The following is a 24,879-nucleotide window of genomic DNA, read 5'->3' as shown; positions in this document are numbered from 1 at the left end:
AATATTGAACCACTGTAGTCACATGAACCAATTTAAATATGTTTTTAGTACCTTTATGGATCTTAAGAGAGGAAGTGTCATTGCTCCCTATGGATTGCTCACAGAGCCATTGGATTTCAACTAAAATATCTTAATTTGTGTTCCAAAGATTAACAAAGGTCTTACGGGTGTGGAATGGCATGAGGGTGAGTAATAAATGACAGAATTTTCATTTGTGGGTGAACTAACGCTTTAATAAGAACAGGAATGAGAATAGAAATGGAATGGAATAGAATAGAAATGGAACAGAAGTTTAAGTTATAGTTAAGTATGAATTTGTTATTTGCAGATCCTAAAGTGACAGCTTAATAACCCTGCTGTTCATCTAACAAAAGACTAAGAGAAAATTTTATTCAAATTCTGTACTTAAATAGTGTTTCCCTGATTTAAAAAAAAAAAAAAAAAAAAAAAAAATTAACCACTAGCCCAATCGTGCTAGTAGAAAAAAAGGTTCTGTGTTGAGCCCTGCACCAGCAGCTCTAAATATTCACTGTGCTATTACATGAAAAGTAAAATATATTAGAGAAATAGAATGAACTGGGATAGTAACAGAAGATACATTTTAACAGGCATAATTATGTGAAAATAACTTGAGGAAATAACTATTTCTAATAACTAGAATAATTAAGAACTTGATTCATGTTCTTTTGGTTTACTTTCCCAATTCTTTTTTCTTTTTTTTTTTTTTTTAATTACAAATGCAGTTATAAGCAACCACCTCAGAAATCTTTCATTGTTAAAACTAATTTGTCATGCTGGAATTCATACCCAACAAACAGTATAGTCTGCCTTTTTTATCTTTTTGACATTGGCAAGCTATGGTGACTATGGTGGACATCCAACTCGGCCCACAACCAAGGGTGATGTTAGAAGCCACGCCCATGTCCAAATATGTCACATTCTCATTAGTGTGATTTCGAGAAGACTTAACTCACACCTAATTCTTTTTAATTTACTTTTTATATTTCTCTTATAATGACAGACTGCAATGAAACCCACACACACACAAAAAAAACTACATAAAACAAATTGGGTTTTCGGGGTGGAATAGGGATGGGGAGTCACAAGGTGACATATTGTGCATGGTCATGGCTTCTGATGTCACATTCCTCTGTCAGTACAATAAGTATCAGCTGTATGTGAAGTCAACAACATTTGGTTTATGACCACTGAAAATGTGCACAATTTAACAATTAAAAATTTCAGTTTATGAGGAAGAAGTTGAACAACAACATAAGTATTTAGGCATCTACTTTGATTCTCCCATCTTCTCTTTAGGAGATTTTTGAGAGGTCTGTAAAGAAGTCTTAAAGTTATTGGTGACCCAAGCCATATTCTCCACAAGGAGTGTGAGTTGATGCACTCGGGCAGGAGATAAAGGGTACCAACCTGTAAGTTAAATAGGTACACATTTTCTCTGATTTTATTATCAAGTAATTTATTGAACAATAAGTGATGAATTGAATGTGGGCGAGGGTAAGGTGATGGGCAATGTAATATTTATTGTTGTGTGGTGTTGTGGATTTTTTTTTTTTTTTTTTTGATAGTTGATTGTTGTATCTTTGATCTGCTCTCTTGATTGATTGCCTAAGATAAATTTCTCCTGAAATTTTGGACTTCAAGCCTTCTTTTGTGGATGGATTTATAAACTGAGAAATAGAATTGAACAAACATAAACATGGACTCTTAATTATGATGAACAGAAAAGGAAATGTTGCATATAAAATTATATCAAAGTATACACTAACATGTGTTGAGCTGATGTTTTTCATTTATGACAAGAAACCTTGCACAAGGCAGATATTCAAAAACTTAATTTACCCTATATTCTGATGTCAGACAGTCAAATTTATTTCTATAGCACTTTACACACTAGAAATTGTCAAAACAGCTTCACAGAATTAAAGGATTAGTTCACTTTCTAATTAAATTTTCCTGATGATTTACTCAGCCCCATGTAATCGAAGATTTTTTTTGTCTTTCTTTCTTCAGTCGAAAAGAAATTAAGGTTTCTGATGAAAACATTCCAGGATTTCTCCATATAGTGGACTTCAATGGAGCCCAAGTGGTTGAAGGTCAAAATTACAGTTTACAGTGATCCCAGATGCGAAATAAGAGTCTTATCTAGAGAAACAATTGCTCATATTAAAAAAAAATAAAATAAAATAAAATTTTATAAGTTTTAACCATAAATGCTCATCTTGAACTAGCTCTCTTCTTCTTCTCTATTTGAATTCCGGCAGTCTAGACACTGCTAAGTGTATTACTGCCCTCCACAGGCCAAAGATTGAACTAAATTGTCATATACAATATTCAAGTGCAAGTATATAACAATTAGTTAAAACTTTGACCTGTGGAGGGCAGTAAAACACTTAGCAGTGTCTAGACTGCCGGAAATCTAATAGAGGAGAAGAAGAAGAGAGAAAGTCCAAGATGAGCATTTATTGTTAAAACTTATATGATTTATTTATTTATTTTTAACCCCTTAACTGTCACCGTCCCACAGGTGGGACGTTTGCCATTACATATTTAAAACAGTAATATTCTATACTAAACCTAAACGAATCTTGACAAACTATATATCATTTGAAAGCTTAGAATCTCTTGTTTACATATTTGGTGACTGATTTCCAAAATAAATTACATAGGAGCAGTAATTTATCAATTTGCAACAAGCATATTTTCATACTCATAAGGCATGTTCAGACCTTTATTTTGAAATTGCAATGAACATGAAAAATCATTAAAGATTGGTTGAAACATGTTTGTTTTCATGCCAAGAGTTCAAAAGATAAAATCCATTCAATTTTTTGAGAAAAAAAGGTCTGAAAATGTTTTTAATAGGAAAAAAAATACATTTATGATTGTGGCGCCGATCTATAACCTAGGCCTACATACATGTTATTTTTATGTTTATTAGAGGCTGAATTCATATCAAATTCTGCCAAAATTCCCATACTACTTCTATATAGGATATCTACTTCATAAATTGTATGAAAATAATGGAAATATATGGTTCAGATCACTCAAACCACATATGGAAATGGAGGCGCCTTTATATGGTCAGTAATGGAGCTTGGTTGTCATCTAGTGAAAAAGTGTGGTACTGCGCCCAAACAAAATCTTACTGAAAGCTCATTTTTTGAGATATCAACCTGAAATTTGGAACACAACTTGTTCAGATTTTTGGCTTTGATTTCCTTGCAGCTTTAGAGTAAAACTTGTTTTGTAAAATATATATTTTATGTAAAATATAAAATATTATATTTTTACATTTTACATTTTCATAAACATAAACTTCTATAACTTTTTTTCTGTTTCACTTACATAAGTTTTTTCACATCTACAATAATCTGCCAAATTTCATCTTTAAAACAAGACCAGCCTTTTGTCTATACTCCAAAGTATTCTTGAATTACAACCATTTAAGTTTGGATAGTGCATTTTCTTGTCTAAAAAAAAAAGTGGGGGTGACAGTTAAGGGGTTAAAGTACAGATGAAATCAAAATCGACCCTATTTACTTTGTTAGTGCATATTACTAGTCTTGTGGTGAACAATTAATCCATGCAAGTTTAAACACAGAAAAAATATGTTTGTCGCAGTAATCTTTAAAGTCCCTGTAAAGTCATTGTGTTCTGAGTTTGTCAAATCGCAGAAAAATTTATTATTAACCACCCAGCCAAATTTGAATTATTATAAAAATCTGCAAGTAAATTAAATAAGTTATCAAAATCTAAAAAAAAAATAGGCAGCGCTCTCTGCTCTCAAACGCTGGGGGCGTGTCCGCTGTTGGCGCTGAAACCACGCCCACTCACGAGAGCTGCAGCCTCAGCTGACTTGAGTCTAATGAGTCAAACATACTGATGCATATAAAAAGAATCATTTAGAGGGTTGCAAATTTTAGTAGAGTTACTGTGGACTGCCTACTAATTATAACATAAGCACACACGACAACTTACACTCATTGGGCACATACTGCCGACTGTTGTCGAGTTGACAAATGACGGTGCCGCGAGACCGGAGGATGAAGGCCGGGACGGGAGAGACTCTGTCCGGCTCCATATGTCATTGGTTATTGGTGGGACGGTAAGAAGGCCGAGGCGGGAGGGGGGCCGAGGTCTGTTCAGTCACATTCACCAAAAACTGGATTATTTGTGAATCACAACTGTCTGATGAAAGTTTGTAAAACTATCCGGTGTAGAATGATCACTTTAGAATCCTTCATATCATCGTTTTAGGAAATTTAAAAAAGGAGACCGAACTGTATTGTATATTATAACAACCATGTCATATGCATTTACGTGATGAAGGCACACATGGGGGTGAGTAAATTATCAGGAAATTTTAATTTGTAAGTGAACTAATCCTTTAATGTAAACTTCATCAAATCCGAAACATTCAAATTCTGCTCTAAAGCAGTTGCAAGCTTTGAAATATTACTTGTGGTTAGCAAGAAAAGTTTCCTTTACGGAAATAGAACTTCTTAGGTTTGCAGAACAGCCCCTAAATATCAGATAACGTTTCCAGAAAGTTTCCCTAACCTTTTGATGTACGTCAGTGACCATTGCGAATATCCCAGCGCCCTCTGCTGGTCTGTCACTCAAAGTACTCTGGTAAAATGCTCGTATGACAGCCGTCCGTGACACACTCACATATTTAGTAAACATATTAAGAACTATAAAAACCACATCCACAATTTATTATTACCACTGTACTTGTTTCGCGTTTGTGTTGGTGTGTGTATATGTGTGTTTGTGAACCGATACCCGGATGTTGATCGGCGCGGCGTCCAGTGCGCAGCTGCAGGCCGAACTGACTGAGGTGAGCAAAACAAACCCAAACATGTACAAACATACACAACGTATGTTACATTATCTGCAACACACATACGGGTATATGTAAAATAACACGTTAGATTTGTGTTTGAAGGCTGTCGTTCTCATTTTGCGAACGTATTGTTAGCATTGCATTTTAGTTTGGATCTTTTCAGGTGTTTACCATCGAATTCCACTGAATAATTAAATGTATAGGTGCTGTATATCAACTTATGTCACGTGAAATGATACAGTTGCTACTATTATACACGCTTAGTGTGATATTAAAGCGTATTTGTTGTGCGTTTGAATGTTTGGGTGTAAATGCGCCATGATTAGCACGTTAGCTTAGTAAGTTTCTGCAGAAAGATGAGTATGGCAAAAACAATCTGTAACGTTAGATGATTTATAGTGATGGTTAATTTCAGGTGGTCTTTGATGTACCTTGGACAACTAATATCATAGTATTGTCATCATTCAGTATGGTATCAGAGTATTACCCAGCTAACATAACGTTAAATGTTTTGCTAACGTTAAGTCATTTCTGAATGTTCAATGAACTTTCGGAATGTCCATTTTGTTAAATGTTTTAAGAACGTTTCTTTCTTGATTTTGCGAACGTTAAAGGAACATTCAGTTTTATCATTTTGTAAACAATATTTTAATGTTTTCCTAACGTTCTGAAACAAGTTATAATATATAACATATATATATATATTAGTTAAATGAACGTCCAACTAAAATGTTACTGGGAAAAAAAAATGTTCTAAGAACAATGTAGATAATTTTTTTGTGCTAATGTTTTAAAGACAAGATTATTTAAATAGATTTATCTGTCAATTTTTTTTTCTAAAAGTATTATTTTTAAACTAAAAATTTATTTGAATCCATTATTTTAAACTGTGTTATTTATTATCATGCCCAGTGCTGACCTCTAAACTGTAATATAAAGTCTATGAAAACAAATATAGTACCTATACTGTGCTATACAGTGTAAGCAAAAAATATAAAGGGGTCATTGACAAATAAGGTTTTTGAAGGTTTAGTTAACCCAAAAATGAAAATTCCATCATTAATTACTCACCCTCATGTCGTTTCACACCCGTAAGACCTTCGTTAATCTTCAGAACACAAATTAAGATATTTTTGATGAAATCCAATGGCTCAGTGAGGCCTTCATAGCCAGCAATGACATTTCCTCTCTCAAGATCCATAAAGGTACTAAAAACATATTTAAATCAGTTCATGTGAGTACAGTGGTTCAATATTAATATTATAAAGCGACAAGAATATTTTTGGTGCACCAAAAACACAAAATAACGACTTATTTAGTGATGGCCAATTTCAAAACACTGCTGAACAATTTGTGTTCAGAAGATTAACGAAGATCTTACTGGTGTGGAACGGCATGAGGGTGAGTAATAAATGACAGAATTTTAATTTTTGGGTGAACTAACCCTTTAAGTGTAAAAAAAAAAAAAAAAAAAAAAAACTTAATGGAGATATAATTAATTTTGAAGTTTTATTAAGTGTTAACAATGATATTAAGTGGTATTTATAATCAATTAACACTGCTTTTGTCTTTGTCTTATTACAACATTTTCTATGTTTTATAGCAGTTGACTGAATGACTTGATATACTGAATGACTTGATATTGTGGGACATGCGTAGTGACACACTGCAAAAAAATGCTGTTCTTACTTAGAATTTTTGTCTTATTTCCAGTCCAAATATCTAAAAATTCTTAGATCAAGAAGCATTTTCTTGACAAGTAAAAATTATTTTCTTGTTTTTAGGAAAAATAAGTCGAAATTAAGTGAGTTTTTCCTTGAAACAAGCAAAATAATCTGCCAATGGGGTAAACAAAATAATCTTAATCCAAACTGAAAACAAGATTATATATCTTATTTTTGGTTTGAAATAAGATTATTTTGAACAACATTTTTTGCAGTGCATGAATTTTTCAAATAGTTAACAGAGAGTTAGTTACTTTGCTTCATGACCATGTGGTCCTTTTGCAGGCGTCTGAATGATGTCACATCCTGTCACATGATATTGAACACATGACATGATCCAAAATAGTCCTTTTATATTGGTTACTCGGAATGACATCAATGAAATTCATTTTTCCGGACATTCTTTCTCATAAAAATAGTGGGATAGTTAAACCGAATTACTTTTTGACACTTCAAAATCTTTAAAATACGTTTATATGTTTCAAATATAATTAAAACCTTTTAGATTCAATAAAAGTGATCTAGTTGTACTTACCTTACATACTTTGGATGTTACATCATTGTTTTTTATTAGTACTATTGGACAAAAATTGGACAAGTCCTTTGGACAAAAAAAAAAAAAAAAGACCCAAACATTACATTCTAAACCTGAAAATAAAGTAGCTAAATTAAAAATGATAATAAACAAAAACAAAAATATAAAATGTTAACTTGTATGAGGTATGAAGAGAACACACATTGACTCGTCTGAACATAGTAATTAATTATATTTCATTAATAGACTATTCTAACCTTTACTGTTTCTGCTCCCCTAAATATTTAACAAAATGTTTACTTTAATCAGATTTATTGCACTCTTGTTCTTCTGCACTCCATCTGTTTGACGTGCATGTGCTAGAGGTCTTGACCTCTGGTCTATATTTTACATGGCCAGCTAGGTCCAGATTGGGTCCCAATTTATTACTTTGGGTCCAGGGTCTGTTTAACAGTGTGTGTAATACCTGAGTTGATCGGAGAACACCTGGCTTTGATCAGAGACGTGTTGGGTTTGCTTACAAATTTTTGGACCTGTGAAGACCTCTAGCATGCGCTTACCGGCGCTCATTCATTGAAGTCTATGAAGTTTAACAAGACTCGCTTGTTGTCAGAACGTGCAAAATGGCAATACTCATGAGACTTTCTAACATTTACAGATAAGGACATAAGTTAGAAAAAGTAACTGTGCTGAGAAAAACATTAAACAGCACACGCATCTGTCAAATCACGACAGACCAAGATGTGGTTAATGCTTATGCTTCTGTTTGAAGTGCTTTGGACAACTTGGGACATGTACCTTTCCCGTAGCACCTCATTCCGTGTCCTCCGCTATTTTCCATATGTGTTTTGTCCACAGAAATGTGTTATTCACTACTGTAAAGCGACTTGACTGGCTGATGTTTTCTGAGCACAGCGCGTGAACGTGGCTGATCAATAATCAAATTCGTTGTCGATTATTTTTAATTATCGGTAATAATTGATTTATTAATTATTAATAATTAATAATTAGTTGTTGCAGCCCTAGATTGTCCATATATACAATCAATGTTGATCAGAGTTTTTGTGTAAAGAATGAATGAAATTATTAACACAAAAACAGAATGGAATAAAATCATCACTGCTGCATTACTGGGCTGGTGGAAGGTGCAGTTTTACAACATGCATGGCACAAATACAGGACATATGTATTAAACAGCCCTATTGAAACCATTAAGTTATAAACATGTTGCTCAATTAACCCATGTGATGCGTGTCGTGTCACAGGAACAGGAAGGGAGCAGCAGTTCATGGAAGACGGTCACCATAAGACAGGAGACAGTAGTCACCAGGAGGCGGGTGATATTCTTGCTGTGTTCAACAATTAGCAAAACATACATTATATATTTGTGCACAAACATCTGATGAATAATTTGTTTTTATTGCAGGACACTGAAGACATCACAAAAGGTTGGTATATTTTAGATAGCTATACAAGTTTTTTCCATAATGCTGTACTCTTATTACATTTGTTTGAATATAAATATAAAACAAGATCTTTTTATATTTTAATATTTTGTAATAAAACTTTACATTATTATATTTATAGTCACTATTTATAGGGATGCACCGATATGAAATATATCAGCTAAATTTTCTTATCAGGCCGATAACGATAACAATAAAAATGAACATATCAGCTGATACTGATATTGTCGCCGATATTGTGTGCAACTCTAACTATTCAAGTATTGTATCTTTGTATTATAAGTGTTTTTATTTGCAATGCACTGAAATTAAACCCAAACTGAAATTAAAGTTTTTATTTAGCCAACGACTGAAACCAAAATTGAAAGGATTAGTTCACTTTCAAATAAAATTTTCCTGATAATTTACTCACCCCCATGTCATCCAAGATGTTCTTGTCTTTTTTTTCTCCAGTCGAAAATAAATTAATTTTTTTTTGATGAAAACATACCAGGATTATTCTCCTTATAGTGGACTTCAATGGCTTCCAAACGGTTGAAGGTCAAAATTACAGTTTCAGTGCAGCTTCAAAGGGCTTTAAACGATACCAGATGAAGAATAAGAGTCTTATCTAGCGATTGGTCATTTTAGAAAAAAAATACAAGTGTATATGCTTTATAAACACAAATGATCACCTTGCACGTGCTTTTGCTTTCCGTATTCTTCAAAAAGCTTACGCTGTCGTATGCCTACGTCCGAAGCTGCACTGAAACTATAATTTTGACCTTCAACCGTTTGGAGGCCATTGAAGTCCACTAAAAGGAGAATAATCCTGGAATGTTTTCATCAAAAATCTTAATTTCATTTCGACTGAAGAAAGAAAGACATGAACATCTTGGATGACATGGGGGTGAGTAAATTATCAGGAACATTTTATTTGAAAGTGGATTAATCCATTAAGTTTGGGGAATAGGGATTTGTAGAAGACATTTTGAGAAAATCTGTCCTATACTTAATTTCATTTTTAACCACTCTCCTCATGTCAGAATCGAGTGCATTTCCATCTGCCACATCTCTCACCACCCTTACTTGTGCTTCATCACGACTCGGTCCTGCCGAAACACCCACCCCCTGTCCTGTTGTCGGGGGTTCGTTGGACCCCCCTGAGGGAGGGAACAATGCAAAGCGGACCGCTGTGGCCGACGGACAGCCCCCCTCCGCGGTGTCCCAGCGCTACATGCCCCGTGAGGTGCCCCCGCGCTTCCGCAACCAGCAGGAACCCAAAGTGCTACTGAAGAGGGGCCAGCCACCACTGTCCTGCATGCTGCTGGGGGGCGGAAACGGGGGGGACGCAACGCCCCAACTTCCCCTGCAGGAGGAAGCTGATGCCTCAGGTGGGTCGAGTCATTCAGAGCTGCAATGTTAACATTATTGGTACAGTAAACACAGAATGGACTTCAATATGGTCAAACCTATTCAACAGAGTGCAGAAAATCTTTTATGGGTGGAAGTAATGTCAGAAAACATACTTTGATACTTTGGTGTTTTTCCTCTTTCAGATCATACGGTGGATTCAGTTTCTCTGCACTCATCGTCTGATGCCTCTGCCACTCCCACTTATGCAAATTACACATGGGGGCTGGGCTCAGGAGGTCAACCCTCCGCTCAGGGAATGGACAAGGACAATTCTGACGTAGAGAAATGGCCAAGACCGGAAGACCATTGGAATAGTGATCAGACCCTACAGTCTGCAAGATTAGGGATGGATGAGTCTGCTGGCCTGGGAATGAATAGTTCTTCTCAACTCTCTGGATATGCAGAAGCCAGTGTGGTAGGAGGTGCGTCCTCACAGTCCGACAATAAAGAATCCATTAAAGGAGTCAATCCACATTATAGTTCCAAGGTGCCGTTACCTTCTGGAGACCAGGAGGGCACTCAAGGTCTAAATCCAAACTACAACCCTGATGACCCTGATAGAGCAGCTTCAGGTCGAGATCTCTTAACTCACACTGCCTCTAAAGAATCTCCTCCTGCACCCTTGAGTCCAGCCAGTGCGCGGTACCAGACACTCTGCAAGAACGAAGAGCGCATTACAGGGGATTGGGCGGAGCTGCAAGCTGGACCAAATGGTGGTGGAGAGGTTGGAGTCTCCTGTGCAGATTTGTGGGATACAGGACAAGATCCTGTTGGGAAGAGCAGTGATGCTGTAGGTGGAAGTTCAGATGATGGCACTGGCATCTCTCAGGGAAAGTGGGATGGCGACACAGTAGGTTCAAACAAACAGGCAGCTACAGGATGGACCTCAAACTCAACAGTTGGAGCCACAAAAGAGGATGAAAGAGAGATCTCTGAGGTAAGCACAGATAGTTTACAGGACTCTTCAATGCTTGCAAAAAGTGTGGCATCAAGAGACGACAATCAGAAAGCAGGAGATGACTGGGGTAGGTCCGATGGAGAATCGACTGGTAGAGAAAGCACTGAGGATGGGATGCACGCCCACAATCTGGTCCAGAGTCCCTCCAGATGTCAGGCCCTCCACCCAGAAGAAGCCTTACAGAGCTTGATCACTCACACTAACCTGGATCCTAAAGTGCTGTGCAACACGGGATGGGGCAAAACCCAGATCAAGCAGAACGTTGCCTGGGATTTTGAGGGCGATAGTGGGAATGTTGGTTGGGATGTAGAAGTGCACACCGATCGCAGTAAGGAAGGCTGGCAGGATGCAGGTGATCCTTCCAGCTCCAAAATGCAAAAGCAAGAGGTTGGACAGGTGGATAGAGCTCAGGGGTGGACCGGGCATGGAGAAATAAGTGTTGGGAGTGGTCGCAAAGGGAGTGGTTGGGGAGAAGACCAGGAGGTTGAAAGTTTGTGTAGGAGGGAAGGAACTGGGTGGAACCAGGGTGGCGGAAGTGAGTGGACGAAATTGCCCGAGGGAGGAGGCTGGAAGGAAGAGAGAGGTATTGACAGAAGAAATCAGGATGAGGGCAGCCCGGAAGACTCGGGACAGCGGAGTGGTGGCTGGGGAGGAAATGAAGGCAGCAGTGTCAAACTGCACCAGGGATGGGGCGAGAAGCTTCCATCACAGATACCAAACAAACAAACAGCACTTAAAACCCAAAATCAACAACCGCAGCAGCAATCGCAGACCCAGCAGCAAATGCCGGGATATCCAAAGGCCTTGCAGGACAGGGGTCGTCCAGGAGAGCCGGATGACCAGAGCAAAGGGTCTGGGTGGACATCTGGACCTATCCCTCAGATGACTTCAGTCGTAGAGCCGAGTGGGTGGGATGAACCCTCGCCTCAGTCCATCAGCCGGAAGATGGAGATCGACGACGGCACGTCTGCATGGGGCGATCCGTCACGCTACAACAGCAAGAATGTCAATCTGTGGGATAAGAACAGCTCACCGGCCCAACAGTCGTCGTCTGGAAGACAGCCTGGAACGGCATCTAAGAACTCGGGTAAGAAGGCAGCAGTTCATATTGAATCAATTAAACCATTTTGAACTAGAATCGTCCCTTTTTAGTAACACACGTACACTTTCTAGGTCCTGCAACATGGGCGCGCAGCAGTGCTCCCTCTGACCCATCTGTGGACAGCGGTACGGCTTCTTGGGGGAAATCGTTTGAAACACCATCTGGCTGGGGGGAATCGAGTGAACCAGGGAAAGGTGGAGGATGGGGAAACTCCCATTCCCATTCTGCCAAGTCTGGTATGAGCCTGTCCATGTACACGTCCATTAAACAGTACAACCAGGGTTACGTCTGTGGTTTTCCCACAGAATTGACATAAATGTCATATGTTTGACTAAATTTTTATATTTGTTGCATTAATGGAATAATTTGAGCTGATTTTCATATATATATATATTCTCTTCAGGTTCAAAGTCTATGCAAGAGAGTTGGGGTGACGAAAGCTCGAATGCATCCCGCCACTCCAGCTGGGAGGAAGATGATGGTAGTGTTGGTGTTTGGGGAAGTCGGGGATCCCAAAGCAACATGCCTACGTACAACTCTGGGGGCTGGGGGCAAGGCCAGGGGGCCAGGAGACTCAATGCAAAGGTATATTTGAACTCTTTATAGCTAGATATTTTGATCTCCCCAAGATTTTAAAGGAAAACGGTCGACTCCTACGAAGCAGACACCTTAACATTTCTATCCCTCTCGCCTTTGGTTTGTCCCCCAGAGCCCCCTTAAAGGTAACAGTGGGGACTCATGGGCATCTCCTGTGACTCGGCAGTTTTCAAACATGGGCGTTACGGTAAGCTAGTCCTTTGCCCTGATTTGCTCTTGTGTGAAGCTGCAGAGCAGCTTAGAAATATGCTGATTGTTTATGTCAGGATGAAGACTCCGGTATGGGTCATGATAGACATGACAGGAGAGGAATGAATGATGGTGAGATGCGGAGAGGCGGCAGGACTGGGGGAGGATTTCGCTCACAGACTTCCAAAGAGATGCCATGTGGGGAGACTGGACCTTATCTTGACAAGGTACTGAGACACTTCCAACACCATCTTCATTAAAGAACAAAGAAAGTTGTATCTAATAACAGAGATTGCATGGCATATAAATGCAGAAACCCTCTCGAGAAAGAAGAGCACCCTGAGGTTTTGAAATCAAATTTGACCCCATTTATTATCTTAATGCATGTCTTCTTGTGAATGATTCATCCATGCATACCTTATCTTTAATCAAAATGTCATAACTTGCTTAATAATCCAATCAACAACCATTGGATAAAATTGCCATTGCAGCTTATTTCTGTGAATACTGTGAATTCATACTAGTCTTCACATACTGTTTTTTTGACCCAGTAGGGAAGTATGTGTTTTCAGATGCAGACTAAGTACCTTGCTCAAGGGTACAATGGTGTCCATAGGTAGATTTTCACAGACTTGAAAAAACCTTCTAAAGCCCTAAGCTTTAGATCTTCTTTGCTGTTGTTTTGAAGGTCGGGGGTCATAATATGTTTGGAAGCAGTGGACATCCTCCATTGAGAGGGATGCATCAGGCTAGTGTGCACCCCTTAAACCCTTCCCCCGGGATAAGAGCACAAGTGCCTCCCCAGTTCCTGCCACCTCAGGTCAGTTTGTGTCTTTGGTTTAAGCACTGTGGTAAATGTACGTTTATTAGCTCACAGTTGCTCTGTTTCTCTGCAGGTTCCTGGGCCTTTGCTTAAACCAATGGCGCCCCCTAGTGGGAGTATGTTCCCTCCACAGCTCTCCCCCCAGCAAATCGCCATGCTTGGTGGCATTCATCCACACATGCAGCAGTTCCAACTAGTATGCATCACATTTGGTCCTGCAAAATATCATAAAATGTTTAAGCAGCATTTTTTTTAATGATTTATATATGTTTCTTTTCCCAGGCCTGTCAGATCATTCTACAACAACAACAGCAGCAACAGTTTCTGAATCAGAGGAAGTTTCCTCCTCCTGCAAGACAACAGCAAGACCCGCAGCAGGTACAGCATAACTGCTCACCCAAATATTAGTGCAGCGCCCCCTGCTGAATTATCCAAAGAACTGCACGGCGCCCTCTACTGACTTAAACATTTCTAAGGCCTCTAAATTACCAACATGATCAAAACTTTGCTGAAAAACCTCTTCCACACATTCTGCTACATGCCTTTTGTCATCTGATTGAATGTTTAGATGTTTTTAGCAAGTAAAAGGCCTTTTAGTATGATTGTAGAAATGTCCACCTGTAGCTTGTGGTTCACGTCTTTTTGCTGTGAACTCTTTACAGATTTTTTTATGAAATAAATGTAAGAATAACTTTAATATTGTTAGAAATATTTCAAGATGAATACTAACTACACTGAAGCAACTGTGGTTTACTTGATTATCCATAAATCTTTTTTTAGAAAAATCACAAATATCAAGTAGGACTAAATCTTTTTTGTGTGTTTTCTTAATAGTTGGCACGGATCATGGCTATCCTACAGCAGCAACAGGGGGTTGGCGGGCCCAAACTCTCGCCTTCCCCCCTAGGAGGACACATCCCCAAACACCCAGACGCACACCTCCATCACCTGGGCATGAATGCTCACAAGCAGCCTGATGTGCCAGTGCATTCGGCCATGGGAGGATCAGAGCTGCACAACAAAGCTCCAGCTGCGTTCACAGGTGAGGATGTCACATCCAAAAAATGACTCCTCTTTAACAATAAAGCGTTTTTTACTTGAATGTCCTGCTTTAAATTAGATTACACATTTTTTTTTTTTTTTTGGAAATTTCATAAGTACATTTCCATCTCTGTCTGTCTCAGGTTTTGCGAGCGGATCAGATTTGGATTCTCTGATGAGTTCTCCTGCTGGTTTGAAGGATGGAGCTGGGACTCAGTCTCGATTTAAGTGGATGATGGATGGAAACAGTTTGACGCCCTCCCCGCCGGAGCAAACACTACACAACGGTAAAATAGTCAAGTCAAGTCACCTTTATTTATATAGTGCTTTTTACAATGCAGATTGTGTCAAAGCAGCTTTACATTGATAATTGGTATATACATTTTCCTTTTAAAGAATAGTGTCAGTGCAGGCAGATCAAAAGCACTGTTGAATAAATGTCAAGGATACTATACTACGTATAGTAGTATAGTAACATTCATACTACGTATACACATGTACTTCTCAAAGTCTGTAGATCCTTAAAAAGTCTTAAAATGTCTTAAATTCCTTAATGTAAAAATAAGACCCTGCCTTAAATCCACATTTCAAAGGACTTAAAAATGCAACTGATCTGACACAACAGTAAAGAGTTAGATTTCATGACGTTTTCACTCATTGCTTTTTGAAATCATGAAATCAGTCTAAAGCATAAAAGTGAATTAAAACAGAAATATATTATTTGTTTATATTACCATTTCAATTCTCAAATAAAGGTTTTGTTGTTATTATTATACTGTTGTTGTTATTACTATATATTTTCAGCTATATTACAATATATATATTTTTCTGGAAAATTGTATTAAAAAGTATTAAATTTGAAGCGCTAATACCTACAGATACCCTGGTAATAATTAACAGTAATACAGTTTATTAGAACATTATTTTTAAGGAACATAATTTTACACATTTTTCTGTTTGCAAAAAAAAGTTTAAAAAAAGTTTAAAAAATAAAATAAAAAAGGAATTTTTAAAATTTTATTTGATTTTTAAAAAGATTAATGAAATTCTTAGTATTAACAATAGTTTTTAAGGCATTAAAATGGAATGCAGAACAAATTAAAATGGAACACAGAATTAGGGAAAGATAAACTGATGTCGCAGGTCATTGTTGAATGTGTGTTAACTCAGTGTTTGTGTGTTCAGGGCCGGTGAAGCTGCCCGGCGGCGGCTCGTACTCTCAGTTTGACGTATTGGGCGGCGGCTGGCACAGAAGCGCAGCTGGAAAAATGGACACACCTCCTGCAAACCCCACCTGGCCTCCAGGTAACATTCAGATCTGATAGCTCTTTTCATTAGTGACTTCCGTCCTTTGAATCAGTGAAATTATTTCATCTGTCTTGACTTTGTTCACCCTGAAAGCCCAAATCTGATTTATAGGCATTTCTATTTTACCGTTTAGTGTTTTTGAAAGAAGTCTCTTCTGCTCACCAAGGCTGCATTTATTTGATCAAAAAATCAGTAAAAACAGTGAAATATAGTATTTCAATTTAAAATTGCTGTTTTTATGTGAATGTACTGTAAATTGTAATTTATTTCTGTGATCAAAGTTGAAATTTCAGCATCATTATTCCAGTCTTCAGTGTGAAATGATCCTTCTAGAAATGATATGCTGATTTTATTTTATTTTTTTTAAGAAACATTTATGATTATCTATGTTGAAAACAGCTTGAAGTTATGGAAATTGTGATAGTGTCTTTTGAACAGGACAGATGAACAGAAAGTTTGAAGATCAAACTTTCTCTGTGTTAATATTTTCTTATCGCATTCAGTCCAACTCTGCATATGATGTCTGATATTATATGAAAATTACCCAACATCCACAAGTGTTTACAGGGTTGCCACAGGTCCTTTAAAAAAGGTTAGTTCACCCAATAATGAAAATTGTCATTTATTACTCGCCCTCATGTCGTTACACCCGTAAGACCTTCGTTCATCTTCAGAACAAAAGTTAAGATATTTTTGATAAAACCCAAATACTCAGTGAGGCCTTCATTGCCAGCAAGATCATGAAGCTTTGAAGCTTTACAAGTCTTTTATTTGGAATCAGTGGTTCAGAGTGCATACAGCCAGGTTCGGAGCACCCAGAAAGCTAATAAAAACATATTTTAAACAGTTCACGTGACTACAGTGGTTCAACCTTAATGTTATGAAGCGACGAGAATAATTTTTGTGCACCAAAAAACAAAATAACAACTTTATTCAACAATATCTAATGATGGCCAATTTCAAAACACTGCTTCGTGAAGCATCTTTTGTTTTGAATCAGTGGTTCGGAGTGCCAAAGTCATGTGATTTCAGTAAACGAGGCTTTGTTTCATCATAAGTGTTTTCGAAATTTCATTGGTTCACATGGCTTTGGCAGTTCGATTGGCTCTCTGAACAACTGATTTGAAGCAAAAGATTCATAAAGCCTTGAAGCTTCATGAAACTTCATGATCTTGCTGGCAATAGAGGCCTCACTGAACCATCAGATTTTATCAAAAATATCTTCATTTGTGTTCTGAAGATCAATGAAGGTCTTACGGGTGTGGAACAACATGAGAGTGAGTAATTAATGACAGAATTTTCATTTTTGGGTGAACTAACCCTTTAAAAAGCCTTAGATTTGATGTTTAAAACCCTGCAGATCCCTGGTTTACCTTTCACATGTATTTATTGCTGTAATATCTCGTCTCACTCAGAGTTTCAGCCGGGCGTCCCATGGAAGGGCGTCCAGAGCCCCGAACCAGAGCCTGACCCTTACATGACCCCTGCGGGAATGATGGGATCAGCCGTGCTCGGTGATACCGAACATCATCTGCTGCAGGACAACACAGGTACTGAGTCAGAGAGGGTTCACCTTAACCTGGTCTCATCTTCAGGCAGTCATTTCTCTGACCCCATAATGTGTGTGTCGCACAGTTTTAGCAGTCAGGGATCAGTTTAAAACGGTGTGGAAGGAAGCAAAGTCATATTTACCATGTTTGAGAAAGAACTAGTCACCGGGTTTGACCAAGTTTGTGAGCAGATCTGGGAGCGATATTTAGTGTGTTGATTAAAATGTACTAAATAATCGAGAGATTGAGCAGCACAACTGTATATTTGATACTCAAGATTTTTGTGTATATTGTATGGATAATCAAGTAAACTCAAGGCGCTTCAGTCCAGTAAGTGTTCATGTTGAAATATTACAAACAATATAAAAGTTATTCTTATGTTTCTTTTATAAAAATCAGATTTAAAAAAACACTCAAAGCACGAGCTGAAGGTGGATGTTTGTACAGTAATACTAAAAGACCTGACACTGTTTTTCAGGGTCACACTCTCTGAACACCTGTATGCCTTCACCTGGTGCCTGGCCGTACAGTGCCTCAGAAACCCCCCTCACTGCACACGGCACAGGTAACGCGTCAAAACTATGTTCACTGTGTTTATGAAGGCTTTTGAATAGCTGGTAATATTCCATAACGCTTCCAGCTAAATACGAGCTGAAGTCCAGTTGGCCGCCGGAGCCCATTGGACACGGCAAATCGTGGCGGACCAATCGGAACACTTCTCACCTGCCCCGCCCCCCTCCGGGCCTCAGCAGTCAGAAGCAGCCGTGGTCGGGGGAGGGGCCTCGGATGCCCAGGGCGTGGGGAGGCGGAGCCAGCGTCCCGGAGTCGCCCTTTAAAACAGGTACTGCACACACACCGTCATCATCATACGTGAGCAACGGACGCGTGTGAAGCTCAACCTGTTCATGTATCGTGTTCTTCAGAGTGGAGCGACGGAGGAGCGTCGGCGGGAAAATCATGGCTGTTACTGCGGAACCTCACGCCACAGGTACAGCTGAGTTTATTCGGTCAAAAATACAGCGGAAACAGGGAAATATTATTACAATTTCAAATGGCTGTTTTCTGTGTGAATGTGTGTGTTAAAGGAACACTCATTTTCCAACTCCCCTAGAGTTAAACAGTTGAGTTTTACCGTTTTCTAATCCATTCAGTCAGTCTCCGGGTCTGGCGGTACCACTTTTAGCATAGCTTAGCATAGTTCATTGAATCTGATTAGACCGTTAGCATCCCGCTCAAAAATTACCAATGAGTTTCAATGATATTACGCAGCACCTGTGACCCCCTGCTTGCACAGGGAGCATGCCTTGCAACCATGGAGACATTTGTGAGAGGTGCTACGTAATATCATTGTGCCTGCTTGATTATTACGCTGGAATGAGAGTATAGTTCCTAGCCATATTGGCCTAGAAAATCACAACTTTTTATTTTCTGTCAGTCTTATGTAACTATAGAAGAGTCAAGTTTAAAAATATTGAAACTCTTTGGTCATTTTTGAGTGAGATGCTAACGGTCTCATCAGATTCAATGAACTATGCTAAGCTATGCTAAAAGTGGTACCGCCAGACCTGGAGATCGGCTGAATGGATTCGAAAATGGTAAAACTCAACTGTTTAACTCTAGGGGAGTTGGGAAAATGAGCCTATTTTCAAAAAAAGTGGAGTGTTCCTTTAAAATGTAACGTATTCCTGTGGTTTTCAGCATCATTACTCCAGTCTTCAGTGTCTTTTTGAACACAGGAGTAAATTACATTTTTGCAATATATTCACACAGAAAACTGCCGTTTTAAATTGTAATATTTCACTGGTTTGATTGTATTTTTGATCAATAAATAAATGCAGCCTTGGTGAGCAGAAGAGACTTCTTTCACAAACATTTAAAAAACAAAATCTTACCGACCTGAATGAGTTGGCGCTTCATGCAGATCAGATTGAAGAGGATTTACTGTATTTGTCAGTGTATTTACAGTAGCAAAGCATCAGGTTTAGGTGTTTTCACGTCTGTGCAGATCGACGGCTCGACCCTGAGGACGATCTGTCTGCAGCACGGCCCCCTTCTGACCTTTCACCTCGGCCTGACGCAGGGCAGCGCTCTGATTCGCTACTGTAGCCCTCATGAAGCCGCCAAAGCCCAGAGCGCCCTGCATATGTGAGTCCTGCAATATCTTTGGCAGACTTTCTAGTAATTTTCATTTAATTTAAGTGACTGTGATCTAAAGTGTGTTTTCATGTTCAGGTGCGTTCTGGGAAACACCACCATCGTGGCCGAGTTCATGAGCGAGGAGGACGTCGTCCGTTACTTCACACATTCCCAGACCGCCGGGGTCGCGGGGTCACCCGAGGGCTCGTCCGACTCCGCCTCTCGAGAGAGCGAGCGGCCCGCGGGCATTGGCACGGACGGAGACTGGCAGGGGTTGGACGTTTCGGCCGGATCTGCGGTGGAAACGCCCGGACTCGCCCTCCTCAGCCAATGGAGCAACAGCGCAGGGGAGGGGGCGGGGAAAGGGGTCTGGGGGGGCGTGGCTCCCGGTTATCACGGCGGCGGCCTATGGGGCGCTCCTCAGTTAGAGGACGGCACAGCCGGGTTGTTGCCAGGCAACCTGCTTGGAGGCGGGACGGACAGTTTGTGATTGACAGTTGAGAGTTTTTGAGATACTGGTACATGGAGTTTAAAGTGTGTCGTAACGGCATCAAACTGCAAAAATAATGATTGTTTCCAAACATGTGGAAGCCCAGTGCATTAACATTTTTTCATCTAGTTTTCATGAGACAAGGGTTGAACCTCATTTTATCCCGAAACTCGAAAGGAAATAAAAAATCATAATTTTAGGACCGTTAAGTATTTTGCCTTGTGACATTGTTTGTAATAAAAATCAATCATCTAATTCTCAATACTATTTATACATTACTTTAAATTGTTTTTATTCACAAATTTGATTTTCAATTTGATTTTTTTTTCATTTTATTTTGTTTTGTTTTTTGTTTTTCTATTTCTATTTTATTTTGCTGTATTATATTTTGTAAATACAGCAATACAGTTTATTTTAATGTAATTTTATATAAATATAAATCATTAATAAATATACTAATATTAAAACTCGCAGCGCAAACACAAATACCATCATCATGAACAAAAATACTAGCTGAATAATGTCACAATGCAAAAAAAGTATATATGCGTCAGTTACATATCTATATGAAATCTTAAACATATTCTCGGGTATATTTTGATTTACTGAGTGAAGAATAAGTCACCATACAAGCATAACGCATGGCTTCTGTATGTTTTCATTGTTTTTGCAGTTCTTTCTGGTGAGGTTGATTTCACACACCGCAGCTTTAAGACAGACACACACTCACATCCAGAGAGCTACATTTCCACACAAACACTGGACGTGTCGACAGGCTTTGGTATCAGTGAGATATTAAACACACACACACACACTCACACAGATGCAGTGCGATCGCTGTGGATTTGCTTACAGACATTCTCGTCATTGCCAGAGTTAAGCTATCATGTATTTGAATGCAGGGACTGTTCCTAAAGGCCTTCTTTCACACACACACTGCTCAACTTGAACAACCCAATGTAAATTTGATGTTACGCTGGCACATGCAGACACTGTTTTAATGCTTCATCAGTGGATTTCTTGAGTTCGTGAGAGCATTTGATGCCGGTAGATGCGTGAAACTCACATAAAACAGGCCACATTTCTCTCCAGAATAAAGTCGGAATCAAAATTTAGCCTAAAGAGAACCTGTTTTTAGGACCAGTTTACAAATGGATGTGATATTTTTTTCATGATGACTGAGCACATTTACTCCCACATTCTCATTATTGTAATGCAACAAGTTGTTTTTGCTGTTCTCATGAATCAGTAATATTTAACAGTGATCGTAATAGTTACAGTGAAAAATATTGTAATGCGATTAGTTTTTAATTTAATTCAACTAGTATCATGATGCATAAACACTTGAAATCATTTAAATAATGCCATTGTTTCTGCAAGATACTAATGAGAATTTGGGAAGAAGTGTTTTATAGTTGCAAAAATATTGTCACAATGCACTGTTTGATGCTTCGACAGCAGATTTCTTGTTTTCTTTTTGTTTTTGTTTTTTTGAGCGATAGAGCATTTGAAGCTGGTAGATGCGTAAAACTCACGAAAAACAGGCCACATTTCACTCCAGAATCAGAAGTCAAAATATAAATGTTGCATAAAGAAAACAACCTATTTTGAGGAGCAATTTACAATTTTTTCATTGTGATGTTTTCATACGGAAGCTTGTTCCCACTATGGAATAAAAAAAAGGCAATTGCGACTTTTTATCTCACAATTCAGACTTTTTTCCCCTCAGAACTGCAATATATAAATTTGCAACTGCGAATTAAAAAGTCATAATTGTGATCTGACTTTTTTTTCTCAGAATCAGACCTTATAGCTCGCAATTGAGTTTATATCACAATTATTAGAAATAAAGTCAGAATTGCGGGATGTAAACTTGCAGTTGCAAAAGGTCAACTGCAAGGAAAAAAAATTATAATTACGAGTTTATATCTTTCAATTCTAACTTTTTCTCGCTATTGCGAGTTTATTGCAATTGCTAGTTTATACCCTGCAATTCTGACATTTTTTTTCTCTCAATTGTGATTAATTACGAGTTTATATCGCACGATTCTTTCCATTTCTCGCTATTGCGAGTTTATACCCTACAATTCTGACTTCTTTTTTCTCGGTATTGCGAGTTTATATCGCACAATTCGGACTTTTTTCCCCGCAATTGTGAATTTACATCTGCGCAATTGTGAAAAGAAGTCAGAGTTGTGAGAAGTCACAATTAACTAATTAACACAATTAACAAGTTTAATTTTTGCAATTGCGAGTTTATACCCTGTGATTCTGACATTTTTCTCAGTATTGCGAATTTATATCCCGTAATTCTTACTTTTTTCTTGCAATTGTTAATTTACATCTCGCAATTGTGAGTTTATAATCAGCAATTCTGATCCCCCCCCCCCTTGCTATTGCGAATTTATTTTTTGCAATTGCAAGTTTATACCCTGTGATTCTGACATTTTCTCAGTATTGCGAGTTTATATCCCGCAATTCTGACTTTTTTTCTCGCAATTGTGAATTTACATCTGCGCAATTGCGGAAAGAAGTCAGAATTGTGAGAAGTCGCAATAAACAAATTAATGCAATAAACAAGTTTCATTTTTGCAATTGTGAGTTTATACCCTGTGATTCTGACATTTTCTCGGTAGTGTGAATTTATATCCCTAAATTGTTAATTTACATCTCGTGATTGCGGAAAAAAATCTGAATTGTGAGATAAAAGTCGCGGCTAACTTAATTTTTTTATTCTGTGACAGAAACAAGCTTCCATATTTTCCTGATGATTTAGCACATTTACTATGTTGAATCTGGTTATGTTCTCATTACTGTAATGTACTATTTAATATATTACAGTGAAAAGTACTGTAATGCAGTTAGATTTTTATTTAAATCAACTAATATCATGATGAATAAACACTTTAGTTTAATTAATGCCATTTTTCTGCAAAAAGTAAATTTTTCTGTCGTCACGATGCAAAACTTTTTATGGTCCTGAAAATAAGATAAGTTTTCATCACACAAAATGTAATTTCCTTGTGATTCCGGTGTGAAATGTCACAATGTTTTGTGAGATTCACGCAGATTCTGTTTCTTTAATCCAGCGCGGCGTTCCTGTGGATTTCGTGTAACTTAAACGCATCTGATCTCGTTCTGACCTTCCACTGTTCCCTTCTTTATCTGTTCGTCAGATTTGCTGTTACATTTATACGATTCGTACGCTGTTTTTTGCTAAGGCATATACAAGTTATCTTCAAAGATTTTCAAGTGTGTTGGACGGACTGCCGTCTACAATGTGTATGTGTGCACTTTACTGTTTTTGTCTGTGTTTGTGAGTTTGTGTGCGGCTGTACATTGTTAACTGTGCACTATACACTGCTGGTTGTGTTTTACAAACGTTGGCATTAGCGGGTTTCTGCGATTGGTGTTTCTTTCGTTGTTTTTTAAGCGTACTCATGTAGCCTTTTGTATCGGCTGAACTGCAATAATGATGATTCTACAAGCATTTTTAAGACACAAACGTGTGACGGCGTTTCTGCCAAACTTATCCGCCTGTCCAGAGTTTACAAACAGCTGAAAGACATGTGTTTTTATGTGTCTGTATTGTTGTTTTTGTTTTAAATTAAGACTTTAACACTCCTTTCAGTGTTTCAATTTTTTTGAGATTTTACAGAAGAAAAAAAAAAGGTGAAGAGTTTATTTAAATAAAAGTGACATATGCAGCTGTTATAAAGATTTTTTTTTTTTTTTTTTTTTTTGTGGTTTCTGGACTCTTTCTGTCATTTGTGCTCAGCTGTAAACCTGTCAGTGTGTTTAGAGGTAAGTTACCAGGTTTTTAAATTGGATTGGTAACAGTTTACAATAAGGTCTCGTTTAAGATTAGTTAATACATTAACATAAACTAATAATGGATAATAATGAAATTTTAACAGCTTTTTTTTTTTTTAAACCTTTGTTGACTTTAGTTCATAAAATGTTTATTCACACACTGATAACTAATGTTAGCAGATAGCCTATTACTTTTAACCTTTGGCTAATGTAAAAGGCAAAATGTTGAGATTAATAAAGATAAACTTTTTGTTAACTAATGTTAAACTTTTATTATTTACTCTTTTGAGTAAAGTATCTTTAACAATCACTTAACACTTAAAGGGATAGTTCACCCAAAAATGAAAATTTGATGTTTATCTGCTTACCCCCAGGGCATCCAAGATGTAGGTGACTTTGTTTCTTCAGTAGAACACAAATGATGATTTTTAACTCCAACCGTTGTGGTCTGACAGTCATATAATGCATATCAATGGGAACTCCATCTATAAGAGTCAAAAAACATGACAGACAAATCCAAATTATACCCTGCGGCTCGTGACGGCACATTGATGTCCTAAGAGACGAAACGATCGGTTTGTGCGAGAAACCCAACACTATATAATTTTTTACCTCTAAAACACCACGTCCAACTGCGTTCAGCACTTGGTTAGTAAGGTCTGATCGTGCTCTGACAACGGCAGTGATGTCTTGAACTCATTTAGTGCGCAAGCAGGGGCGCCGTTGGCACGGGGGACAGGGGGGTCAGGACCCCCGCAGTTTTGAAAAGATAGAAATCGACCCCCGCACTTTTGATAAGAGCTGCTTCAATCAGTCAAACTATATCATCTTTTAGCTTAGGGTATTTTCCTTCAAATGAGACCATTTTCACGTTTCTGTGAGCTT

At 38.1% G+C, this 24,879-nt stretch overlaps 1 protein-coding gene across 4 annotated transcripts; it reads left to right on the top strand.

The window, feature by feature from the left end:
* Window positions 1–4,645: 4,645 nt before the first annotated feature.
* On the top strand, window positions 4,646–24,302 carry tnrc6bb.1 (trinucleotide repeat containing adaptor 6Bb.1). 4 transcript variants are annotated; one of them, XM_067381088.1, is made up of 21 exons: window positions 4,646–4,861; window positions 8,392–8,459; window positions 8,553–8,574; window positions 9,618–9,965; window positions 10,131–12,032; window positions 12,119–12,283; window positions 12,451–12,632; window positions 12,757–12,831; window positions 12,911–13,060; window positions 13,522–13,653; window positions 13,730–13,852; window positions 13,939–14,034; window positions 14,491–14,698; window positions 14,841–14,984; window positions 15,883–16,002; window positions 17,421–17,555; window positions 18,034–18,120; window positions 18,196–18,396; window positions 18,479–18,543; window positions 19,561–19,700; window positions 19,788–24,301. In XM_067381088.1, exons 2-21 carry the CDS (start codon window positions 8,415–8,417, stop codon window positions 20,179–20,181), a joined length of 4,734 nt encoding a protein of 1,577 aa, XP_067237189.1. In that variant the 5' UTR covers window positions 4,646–4,861; window positions 8,392–8,414; the 3' UTR covers window positions 20,182–24,301. The 4 variants fall into 4 exon arrangements, with proteins under 4 accessions (XP_067237189.1, XP_067237192.1, XP_067237190.1 ...); XM_067381089.1 differs by lacking the exon at window positions 4,646–4,861 and adding an exon at window positions 5,495–6,268 and having other exon boundaries at window positions 19,788–24,302; XM_067381090.1 differs by lacking the exon at window positions 4,646–4,861 and adding an exon at window positions 7,852–8,271 and having other exon boundaries at window positions 19,788–24,302.
* The last annotated feature ends 577 nt before the right edge of the window (window positions 24,303–24,879 follow it).

The sequence above is a fragment of the Chanodichthys erythropterus genome, chromosome 3 (genome assembly GCF_024489055.1).
Source record: "Chanodichthys erythropterus isolate Z2021 chromosome 3, ASM2448905v1, whole genome shotgun sequence".
NCBI lineage: Eukaryota > Metazoa > Chordata > Actinopteri > Cypriniformes > Xenocyprididae > Chanodichthys > Chanodichthys erythropterus.
The sequence above is the reverse complement of the archived record's forward strand: the minus strand, read 5'-3'. Positions and strand labels throughout refer to the sequence as shown.

What these genes read in the sequence shown, in the direction of transcription:
- tnrc6bb.1 (XM_067381089.1), top strand. Translation starts at nt 8,415, where the DNA reads ATGGAAGACGGTCACCATAAGACAGGAGACAGTAGTCACCAGGAG. An exon ending in CACTGAAGACATCACAAAAG is followed by an intron (nt 8,575 to 9,617) that starts GTTGGTATATTT and finishes TCCTCATGTCAG; the next exon opens with AATCGAGTGCATTTCCATCT. An exon ending in CTGGACCTTATCTTGACAAG is followed by an intron (nt 13,061 to 13,521) that starts GTACTGAGACAC and finishes GTTGTTTTGAAG; the next exon opens with GTCGGGGGTCATAATATGTT.